Source organism: Bubalus bubalis, chromosome 1 (genome assembly GCF_019923935.1).
Source record: "Bubalus bubalis isolate 160015118507 breed Murrah chromosome 1, NDDB_SH_1, whole genome shotgun sequence".
In the NCBI taxonomy this organism is placed as follows: domain Eukaryota; kingdom Metazoa; phylum Chordata; class Mammalia; order Artiodactyla; family Bovidae; genus Bubalus; species Bubalus bubalis.
In genome coordinates, this window is record NC_059157.1 from 39363246 (window position 1) to 39375218 (window position 11973).

An 11973-nucleotide genomic window follows, 5' to 3' on the forward strand; every position below is an offset into this window, starting at 1 on the left:
TTTACATGCCCTTTTACACACATGCGGTAAAAACAACTCACTGAACAGCAGGGAACAACAATCTTTGAAACCCCCATTTTTTCATCTCTAAGATATACGGTCCAGATTAAGTTACCTCTGGATTCCCCTCCGGACTTCAGACTCCATGATTCACAACCTGAGAAAGTCTGATAGACTTGGGCCTAAACTCTGACTCTGCCGGCATGTGCCTCTCGGCAAGTCACTGCCCTGCCTGCAGCCTCTGCTCCCTCATCTGCGACGTGCTGCGGGCTCCCCTGTCTCACAGAGCAGTTTTGGGGTGACACTGGAGGTGAGCACGGAGGACAGGGCTCGGTGCCCGCCATCCAGTCGATGTACGGGAAGTGTGACTGTTCTGGCTGCCCCCAAGAGCCACGAGGGCCTTCCCTGGTGGCTCAGTGGTAAAGAATCCGCCTGCAGTGCAGGAGACCTGGGTTCGATCTCTGGGTCAGGAAGATCCTCTGGAAAAGGAAATGGCCACCCACTCCAGTATTCTTGCCTGGGAAGTCCCAAGGACAGAGGAGCCTGGTAGGCTGCAGTCCATGGGGTCGCACAGAGTCGGACACGACTGAAGCGACTTAGCAGCAGCAGCAGCAGTGACTAAACAGCAATAACAAAGGGCCAGGGACAGCTTCTCTGCAGGGCGGGACACTCAAGCTCACTCTGAATCTTCTAATTCAAGAAAAGGATGCTCAACAGCTCTCTGGGCAGATCTTTCCCAAAAAGGCTTAAATATTTCAACTAGATTTTTAAAGAACTCATTAGATTTTTGTACAAGATAGACATTGCACAGTGGCATTTATCAGAAGCATTGTTGTTTTTGCTAGTTAAGAGACACAGTGGTTTCCTTCCCTAAATTTCACAGGATACCTGACTCCTAACATTTTTCCGTTTGCTGTTTAATCACTCATTCACCATGGCCTCAGAGTTTAAGCATGACATTTAAATTGAGCGTTATTTGCTCAAAGACATCAAACTTGAGAGCAAGATACCAGGCCCGTGGACCATGCTGTGGTGTGCTAATCAGAAGCACTGACCGCCCTCGGGTCTGCTGTAATTGGAGCAGGGAGGTCTGGGGCATTATCTGGGGACTTCTGCTTTTCTGACCCTGATGCAATCTGCTCCATCATTTTCATCAGTACTTCCTGGCTACATGGAGAGCTCCACTGGAGCACGATCTTCCTCTGGAAGCAGTATGAGCCAACTAGCCATAATGCTTCAGTTTTTATAAATGCTGGGTTTTATTCTTCCCCTCAAGCTGGACAAATATTAAAAAATGTTCTCATGATCCTATCATTGTTCCTAATGGGGTTAGAGGATAGTATGGCTCAGACCCCAGACCTTGGTCTTGAGTGATTTCTATAACAAGATGGAGTCGTTCTCTGATTTAAATATCAGTAACTCATCAGGGCGATTTTGACACTGAAGAAGTGAGTGTCGTGGAATGAGGACAGGCTCACTGAGAACAGTGTGCAGGCCCTTCACCCCGGCACACCTTTTAGGGTAGGAGAGTCCATGTGTGTGCACGTGACTGCTCAGACCAATGGAGCTTATTCAGCTAATTTACTAGAAGGATCTTTTTTTTTTTTTAATTTTATTTTATTTTTAAACTTTACGTAACTGTATTAGATTTGCCAAATATCAAAATGAATCCGCCACAGAAGGATCTTTTAAAAGACATGTTGACAGAAGTCAGCGGTACTGACCATCTCATGGACCAGAGGCAAGTGAGAGGCAGGATTATTCATGAACTGACTTCAGTGTGGAGCTGGGTGGAGGGACTTCTGGCCTATTAACAAAAGAGCCAAGCTTCCCTGTGTTTGGAAGCATGTGTGTGAGTCACTCAGTTGTGTCCCACTCTTTGTCACCGTAGCCATTTCCTTCTCCAGGGGATATTCCTGACCCAGGGATCGAAGCTGGGTCTCCTGCACCGCAGGCAGACTCTACTGTCTGAGCCACCAGGGAAGCCCATCTGGGAAGCATGAGGGAGTAGAAAACACATCACAGAATCAGGAATTAAAGAGACCTTATTCAAATCCTATATGCCAACACTTAACAGCTGAATGACTCTGATCAACTTAACCTGACTTTACCAAATCTTTTCTCCTTTCGAAAATGTAGAATTAAGAGTAGCACAGCAAAGTTGCCATGAGATCACAGATAATACATACAAAGAACCCAGCCTGGTGCTTGGAACGGAGTGATGCAGAGCAATGATAATGATAATAATAATGTCAATTCAGAGCCATAAGGGGTTATCTTAAGCAGATCAACTTCATATGACTGATTAATTTAAATGGTGAATTCATTTCATTCCTGATAAACACAATTTTCTTTCATGGAACACACGTTTACAAACATAAGGATCACCAGGAAAGCAACATGGGCCAAGTGACAGTGCTGAAAGAGCCTGGAAAGGTGGCAGAGAGAGGGGGACGGGTGATCTGGCGCTGGGCTCCAGCTGCTGCTCTCAGCTGGCTCAGAACAGGCTGGTAGACAAGTGCGCCCAGTGAAGGGGCAGGCCTGGGTGCACTCTGGGTGCGCCGTTAGCCCCTAGTCCCTAGATTTCAGCTCAAGAAGCAGTACGGTTCACATTTAAACTTACTCTGCCAAAACCACCTCCAAAAGTATCCCAAAAGACCATGGAGGACAACAAAGAAAGAACACTTCTCATTGATTTTGAACCTTAACTTTCATATTTACTACCTTGGAGGCTGTAGGGAAATTTATCTTAACTTTTTGGAAAACGTCTTCATTCTACTGTAATCTCATTATTTAAAACTATTTGTGTAATCTTATTTTCAGGGGTTTTTAATTTCATAATAAAATTCCAGATGAGCTGAAATTAAGCATGGATGCTCTTAGATCAAGAAGGAATCCCATGTCCTGAGCAAAGTTTAAACCCACCAAGGCCATTTAAAAGCAGAAATCAAAAGAGTAGGGAAGAGAAACACCAGGGGCCATGAGCAAGGTAGAGAGAAGCGTGAGGTTGGGGTCTGCGGGGTGGAACCACCAGGCCCCGCTCGGTTCGCACACAAAGTCTCCGGTCCCTCCTTCTGAGGGGTGAACCATGGAAGCTGACTTTGATCCCACACTCAGAGGAAGCCTAACAGCTCCACGGCATCACAGCAGTCTTAGAAGCTCTGCAATCCAAGAGTCTCCCTTTTACACAACTCTCTGGAGAGTTGATTGGGACTGGCAACCATCATAAAGGTTTTCAGGGATGGATCTCTGCAGGCCGGAGATGAGAGACTTGGGGCCAATCAGCCAACATGCCCCGTTCCCCACAAAGCGCTAAGGAGCGCGGATCTCTGGGTCAGCTGTCGGGGTGGGGCTCTGCCTAGAACAGATGATGACAAGGTCCTATTTTCATCCACACGTCGTGTTATGTTACTGTTTACTTTTTTAAATTCATGGTTTTCAATTTCCCTAAAATCCTTTGCCTCTTGGAAGACCACAGAGATTTACCCCAGAGAACCCCATCAGCTCTGGCCGTATTCTAAGTATCTCTGTTCATCTCGTTTCTGTTATGTAAGACGAGGACCCAAGTCCAGACGTTTCCCAGGCAGTAACCGTGCGTTCCCGTTGCAGGCTTACTGTGACATGGAAACGGGTGGAGGTGGGTGGACAGTTATTCAGCGACGTGAAGACGGCAGTGTTGATTTTCAGAGGACTTGGAAAGAATATAAAGTGGTATGGATATTCTTTAAACCATCTGAAAATAATTTTCCTTGCGAAAACTAACTTTGAGAATGTGCAGGACTTCCACCACAAATCTAAAACTAACCCATGACTTTTGATCATTTTTTTTTGTCTTGAAACCAAAAGGATCTTTCTAACTGGTGCTTCTGTCACCACGTTAAAGAATGGTCCAGTCGATGTAATGTAAACGAAACATCAAAACAAAGGCATGCGAAAGCTGGTGGGCTCAGCATTTCTAGGGGTAGACTACTTCACAGCATTTCACACCTCCGCAAACTAAGGTGTTTATGATGATGCTTCTTTTTAAGACTTTTTGATGTGGACCATTTTTTTAAAAGTCTTTATTGAGTTTGTTACAACACTGATTCTGTTTTATTTTTTGGCTTTTGGCCACCAGGCATGCAGGATCTGAGCTCCCCACCAGGGACTGAACCCAGACCCCTTGCACTGGGAAGTGAAGCCTCGAGCACTGGACCAGCAGGGAGGCCCCTAGGATAATGTTTCTACTGGGGGTTCTCCAAGTCGTTCTAATTATTCCAATACCAATCTCCTTCTGGTAACCGCTTAGCTTCTTAAAACTGATTTTTTAAAAACCTTATATGGAAGGTCCCAAAGTTTCACAGCACAGGAAGGAATTTCTGCCGAATGTTTGATGCTTGTTCCATGTTAAATTGATGGACTACTGATTTCAAATATGTGAAGGGAAAAAAAAAGTGAAGTAAGCGAACTTTTCAACTTGAATTTCAGGGATTCGGGAACCCTTCGGGTGAACACTGGCTGGGAAATGAGTTTGTTTCGCAGGTGACGGGTCAGAAACGCTACGTGCTGAAAATACACCTAAGAGACTGGGAAGGGAATGAGGCTTACTCGCTGTACGACCACTTCTATCTCTCGAATGAAGAGCTCAACTACAGGTGAGGAAATTACATGTCACCGAAACGAGTTAAAAGACTTGCTCGAAGTCAGAACCCCACTGTATTAACCAGAATCTGAATGACTCACAGGCTCCCTTAATGGGGAAAAGCAGCTTGGCTCTCAGAGCTCTTTGCTGCCCTTAGGCAAGTGTCTCTAGTTTTAACATTCTAATTCTAACGATACAAGGGGAGCTTTATGAGACAGAATTGTGCCTGTTGTGTCTGCTCTGTAGCCTAAGAGCACAGATGAACCCTGCCTGGCAGGTAATTATTTGCAGAATAAACGAATGTTGTGTCCTTATTATAAGATACCATGCCAGTAACACAGCAGATGTATGTGTGTGTGAGTTGCTCAGCTGTGTCTGACTCTTTGTGACCCCATGGACTGTAGCCCACCAGGCTCCTCTGTCCATGGAATTCTCCAGGCTAGGATACCTGAATGAGTAGCCATTTTCTTCTCCAGGAGATCTTCCCAATTCAGGAAGTGAACTCGGGTCTCCTGCATTTGGCAGGCAGATTCTTTACCATCTGAGCCACAGGGAAGCCTAGCAGATGTATGAGTATGCTGTTTCCCTCTAGAAGGTTTTAAAAGTTAAACCTATCTTTGTGAAGTTCAACCACATTCAGTTGCTGCGTTCCACCCCCAACTCAGGATGAGCTCCAAGCTCAAGAGAGGCATGACTAGCTGGGTGGTTGGGCAGCTGGGTCCTCTGCCCTGGGCTGCAGGAAGACGGGCTGGTTCACAGCACGGCCTCAGTATTTGCGTCCTCCCACCTACTTGGCAGAGCTAATCTCGAATGTTCCAAGAAAAGCACGGACAGTTCTGAGTGGGAATTGGCTCTTTGGCACTAGAATGGCCTGAGAGTGGAGGCAGAGCAAAGGGGCTCCGCACCCTGCTGTGTGCGGCCAGAGCAGCGCAGGGATCGGGGCATCTCGCCGTCACGCGGGGGCTCAGGATACCTGTTGCTGGCGGGGGCCAGGGGGACGGGATGCCTGCAGGTGACCCAGGAACTGGTCTGGGAAGATACAACACAAGGAGTCAGGTGCCAGCACACCCTGAGGGAGTCTTGAAGGCACAGGCTGGGGAAGATTGGAGGGGGAGGCGCGGCTCCGGTGGCCGCAGGGCACACGTGAGACACCTACTCTGATGTCAGGCAGAAGAGAAGGTCCACAGCAGTGTCACAGGAGACAGAGGTCAGCTGGCCTGCAGTCCTGGCTGGATTCCACCGATGCCCAATTCAGACCCTCTGCTCAATGAAAATTCCAAGACCTTAGTAGTTTGGGGGGGGGGGGAAAAACCTGTGATTTTTAAAGTCCTTGAGCTGGCTTCTCGGGGAGGCTGCAATGGACAGCTCGAAAAAAAAACGGGCTGAAAGCCGGCCTGCTGACAGCTACCTGAGAAGCGCACACCGTCTCGTGCCCCGCTAAACGGTGGGCCAAAATTCAGGAGCGTGTCTGAAGACATAGTGTCTGACAAGCTTTGACATGACTTCTAAGAAGTCAGTCATTGGCTCTCATCACACACAGAGCCGGGCTGCACAGGGTGGACCGGGGCTCAGATGAGTGAAGAGATAGGTGTCTGGGCTACAGTGCAGCCCCAAGGGGACTCTAAAGAGATCAAAAACTCAATGAAGTTTAAGACATGAGTGGCTGGTCACTGTTTTACCTCCAAGCTAAATATTTTTTCAACTGGCAACAGTTAGAACTCTACAACAGAGAAATTAAAAAGAAAGAAAGAACACAAAAATTAAGGATTAGACTATTTACATAAGAAGATTTTACAAAATGGGTCATTACCCTTGTATGCTGACATTATAAAAATATTTTAAACTGTGATGGTTCTTAACAGATATATTTCCTTTAGAAACACAATCTTTAGATACATGATATAAAAAAGCCCAAATTTGTTTAAAGCTCAGTTTAATTTACTTGACATTATAGGGCAGATACTACATTGAAAAAAACTATTATCCTGATAAAACATGTCAATGTGATAAGAAAACTGGGATGTGACTAAAACTTAAAATAACTATTGATATTTCACAACGCCAACTGCATGTAGCAGTTGTTTTTTACTAAAGGAATTTTTCTCAAATGTTAGAAAACTGAAAAAAAATACATGTTATAGGAATATATAAGTGCATCAATAGAATATGATTCTTTTTACTAAAACTAAAAACTATTTGTATATTAAACCTTAAGAATTGGTCACGTTGTGGAAAAGAACTGCCTGCCAATGCAGGAGATGTTAAGAGATGTGGGTTCGATCCCTGGGTCGGGAAAATCCCCTGGAGAGGGAAATGGCAACCAGCTCCAGTATTCTTGCCTGGGGAATCCAGAGGATCCTGGCAGACTACAGTCCATAGGGCCGCAAAAAGTTGGCCATGACTGAAGTGACTGAGCACACACACACCAACATTCTGGCAGTTCCATACAAACACTAAGATTTAATTATTAAATATTGGCATTACCTCTCTCACCATTCCACTGTGGTATAAAAGCGATGGGTACCAATTTAAAGCAATTTCGAGAATGTGGCTATTCTTGATTGATAAAGTTTTGAAAAAAAGCCAACTTTAACCAGTGGGCCACACAACAGAAGGATCTAAAGGGAGTCATTCATTTCAGTCCTGCCTGCGATTAAAGGGACGGGCTGGGACAGAAATTTAAGTCCTTCTGTTATATGGCAGCCTGGACGGGAGGGGAGCATGGATACATGTACGTGGATGGCCGGGCGCCTTTGCTGTCCCCCTGAAACTATCACAACATTGTTAACTGGCTATACCCCAAATACAAAAGTTTAAAAAAAAAAAAGGAAAGTGCTTCAAAACCTCAGAGATGAGCAGAACTGACATGAACACGTTACACCAGGTATACAGAGGTTGTGCTGGAGCCTGGGGTCATGACTGAAACACAAGAGGGGCCTGAAATCAAGAAACTCAGGCCTGCTTTGTGATGATGTTTGCAGAGTTACAATATTACAAACAATTAAAAAATCTGAATTACTAACACAGAAGTTACTCAGGGATAATGCTTTATGGAACCTACTGGGTAAGGTCACAGGCGCCCTCAACGACTTCCTCCATAACCACACACTGGGTGCCCCAGCGTGGAGCCCTAACAGAGGGGCAGCCGCAACCAGTCCCCACTCCGCCACGTACGGCGTGTCCCTCTGGGCGAGTTCCTGTCTCTGAACCTCAGCCGTCCTACCTGTGAGACAGCGGGTGCCGCACACCCATCTTGGGGCTGTTCTGGGCACTAGTTCTCACGTGTGGGAGTGCGTGGTGTGGGCGCTGAGAGACAGGCCCCTGGCCAACCTTTCCTCCCGGCTCCACCTTCTGTTCCAAAATGAATTCCAAGAAACCCTACTCCTTCCAAGATAGTTGCCAGCACACGTGAGCTGGCGTTTGCAAGACGAGTGGCGTCTGGGGGGCTTAGAGAACAGAAGCTTCCCCAGGACGGGAGACTCAGCAACCCCGGCCCCAAGGCCCACACGGCGACACAGGTTTGGTGCAGGCTCTCGCGCCCCCTGGACCCTGCTTCCCTGGCCCGGGCTCCCCTGGAGTGGGGCACACAGCCCCCCGGCCCTTCTCCCCTCCTCCTGGGCAGGCACGCTGCTGGGGGGAGCCAGATTTTTGCGATCTCCTAAAAGCCAGAGTGCAAAAGAATTGATGCTTTTGAACTGTGGTGCTGAAAAAGACTTGAGAATCCCTTGGGCTGCAAGGAGATCCAACCAGTCCATCCTAAAGGAAATCAACCCTGAATATTCACTGGAAGGACTGATGCTGAAACTGAAGCTCCGATACTTCAGCCACCTGATGCGATAAGCTGACTCACTGAGAAAGACCCTGATGCTGGGGAAGATTAAAGGCAGGAGGAGAAGGGGACGACAGAGGATGAGATGGTTGGATGACATCACGGACTTGATGGACATGAACTTGGGCTAACTCTGGAGACGGTGAGGAACAGGGAAGCCTGGCATGCTGCAGTCCATGGGGTTGCAAAGAGTTGGACACAATTCGGCGACTGAGCAAAAAGCCTGGGCCATCATCTAGAGTTTAATGAACAGTACACTTATTGTTTCTCAAAGTCTGGCAGGTTTATTACAATACTATTCAGAAATGAGGCCAAGCAGCTATAGGCGCTGTTTTCTACATGGTTCACGAGAGTTCTACACCAAGTGCAATGGTCCTTCCTGGTCTGCTGCCCTCCCCACCCACACTGGTCATCTCGGGACTTTGATTACTATTTCCATGATATGGAAAGAGGATCCCTTCACAACGCATTTTCCCCTCTTTTGTTTATCTGAAAGCAGCAGGAAAATAAATTATAGGGCCCCGAAGTCCCTGCTGATGCTTGTGCAAGTGATACGCGGTGAAGGTTTCATGAAAACATTCCTCTTTGCCTAAGGGTTTGATGATAAGTTGGTTCCTGTTTATACCAGCACAAAAACATTTTGTCCTGGGTATGCATTAGTGCACTAACCGGCATAGCACACGCTTCTGCAGAATGAAATTCTTCATTGTAAAAAACTTTCCACTATGATAAATCAACCACCCAAGCCAATTATGTTTTGCTTCTTCTTTTTTTTTTTTTTTTTCTGTTTTTCTTTGCATGCTCACAGGATTCACCTTAAAGGCCTCACGGGGACAGCCGGCAAAATAAGCAGCATAAGCCAGCCAGGAAATGATTTTAGCACGAAGGATGCAGACAACGACAAATGCATTTGCAAATGCTCACAAATGCTCACAGGAGGTGGGAGGACTTTTCTCTCTTCCTATTTGTGTTGGCAAGGAAGGGTTTCAGAGAGTGAAAGGTTGGCTATTCAGACTGCAACCTGTGATCGGTGACAGTGTCCAAATTTCATAACTAGATGGACTTGCTCAATGCGGGGAGGTTTGTTTTTCGCTTTTTCGGACTGTTGAGCTTTACACACGAATGTGATATGGAGCTAGAATTGTCGCTAGGCCAACTGTGTCTCCTCAGGACCTGGCCCTGGCAGGGAGAGGGGCCATGTGACCCTGAGCAAGCTCTCCTGAGCTTGTGCTGAATATCAGATGTTAGAAAGATGGTTTAATTCCATTTTGCTTTATTTATTAGAAAGGTTAAGAACTCAAAATGGCAACAAAGCAGTGACGTGGATTCATCAGTATAGGAATGTTTCTAATGAATAATTTATAGTTCAAACAAGAATTTTTCAGTTTTTTTTAAAGATGTCATTAATATATAGCAAACACTTATAATGCAAAGAAAATAACTAAACAACCTCCTTTTCTGTGCATCAAATTAAAATGAAGGATAGTCCAATTTAAATTAAGGCCTTTATTTTCAGGCTGTTCTTGCCTTCTATTGATACCTCCCATGCTAGATCTCTCAAAATAAAAAAGAAACCACATTCAAAAGCAAATCTGATATAACAGTCACTTAAATGACTGGATGAGTTCTCAGAAGCATGTCAGAGGTTAGTGATAGGGACCAACTGTTAGGAAACCTATTCTTCTGATTCCTAAAACTTTTAAAGTGGAATAACCAGAGCCAGTTAATTGTGACCGAGACCAGAAAAAAAGTCTGGCAAATGCTATCAAAGTTAGTTCTTAAACACACTGAAAGATTGAAATCAGCAACGAAAATTCTGCCAACAGTACAGACTAAATGTAGAGGCAAACAGGAAACTGGCAGTGTTGAATCTGTGGAGGCCATGAATTGTATCACCAAAAATTCATTCATTACTCACCCAGGAAAACCAGAGGAAAAAGCTGAGGTCAATAAATCTTAGAACTATGAGGGACTGCGTCAACAAGTAAAGGATCTAAACTTACCATATGTTAGCACTGCAGTTAAGAACTGTTTACAGGCAAAAGGATTTATTTAAGAAAATAATGTGAAATAAAGTAATTTTCAAGTCTTTCAGTGATACTGAGAGACGGAGGCTCCATTAAGAAACTCAGTCTTATGGTTCCTTAGAGAATGTATTTTATGTATAAGTACATGGTGGTAACATTAAGCCTTCCTTATTAGCCAGGCCCACTTCAGTAATTATTTCAACCAGAGAATGCTATTATGCGGATTGTGTAAAAGCTGCCTGTCTCCCCCATCAACCATAATAATCCTTTTTAAAGCCAACCAGGGGAAGGGGGTGGGAGAATGAGCCCTTGGAATCCTTCCTGTTTGCCATTCCCACACTGAGTCCAGCAGTCCACTCGGGCGACAGCAGTTTTCAGACCACCCGAATGTCAGGAGCTACTCAGGAGAGTATCAGTGCATTAATAACCAAGGAAACAACAGATTTATTTACTCAGATTAAGATTTAGGGCTGAGAGTGGAAGTGGAAAGCAGACGGGAAAGAAGAAATGCAGCCCGAGAGAGAGAGTGTAGAGGTCAGATTCCAAGCTGTGGTCTGGACCAAGGAGAAGCCAGCTAGATTTTTGCATGTATAGTAAATTCATAGCTGAGTCAGGCAGCAGGCTCTGGAATGGACAGACTCTTAAGTGTGTAATATTCCTGAATATTGGGAAGGATTATGAGCCTCACACACAAACGTCTTATCAAATCAACATTAATCTGAATCAAGTAATGGAGCTGTTACCCCCGGAAAGAATTTAGGCATCTGGATGGAATAACTGGTGACCACAGAGCAGCACGTGAATATCAGAATAGAATATACGCACCAGAATACTTTTAAAGAAATAAAACAGGCCCAACAAATACTTGCCCCTGAGGTAATGGTCACATTATTTCTTTTACTAGGTTTGGAGATATCAAGAATAGTTGTTATTTTTTTCTGTATTTTAAAATTTTATACAAATGGCATCATACTGTGTATGTCCTCCCAACACAATATGAACGTTTATCTGGATTAAGGCATGTAGATCGAGGTCACTCCTACCCTCACAAACCCAAGGCCTCTGGGGAATGGCGTTACCCCAGACTAGTCCTTCAGGGGTAGGTGTGGATGCCCCCCGAGACCCCCGCTTTACTTTAGGGCACACACCACTCCAGCTTTAAATTTTCTTTTTGTTTCTGGGACTTGAAAATTTGCTTTTTATCTAGCTCCACTGAGTACTTAAAATCTAGGGTTACTCTTTCAACAAAAAGGCTTTCTTTGTTAGCGGGAGGGCAGCCTGAATCTGTCTGGTCCACCGTGTGGCTAGGACAGGATGGATGGTGAGCCTGGCCCCATGAGACCCACCCACCCATTCTCCAGGTTCTGACCCTTCCCCACTTTCAGCTGTCCCCTGGCTCTCCTAGCCATGTCGGCGGGTGACTGGCCCTTCCCCACAGCACAGAGAAGTAAGGGAGCTCCTAAGAACGTGTGCCTTAGGGAGCCACGGTCCAGCTA

The 11973-nt window shown here is 45.6% G+C and overlaps 2 protein-coding genes across 11 annotated transcripts in view; one reads left to right on the plus strand and one right to left on the minus strand.

Annotated features, from left to right (window-relative positions):
* MCPH1 (microcephalin 1) overlaps positions 1–11973 on the minus strand; it is a 238398-nt gene that overhangs the window by 116736 nt on the left and 109689 nt on the right. The window lies entirely within an intron of this gene.
* The window catches only part of ANGPT2 (angiopoietin 2), a 59523-nt gene that overhangs the window by 43325 nt on the left and 4225 nt on the right, over positions 1–11973 (plus strand). The window contains exons 6-8 of the mRNA XM_006050684.3: positions 3610–3711; positions 4468–4634; positions 9259–9389. Of these exons, the coding sequence (XP_006050746.1) occupies positions 3610–3711; positions 4468–4634; positions 9259–9389 (400 nt within the window). The remainder of the gene's footprint in view (positions 1–3609; positions 3712–4467; positions 4635–9258; positions 9390–11973) is intronic.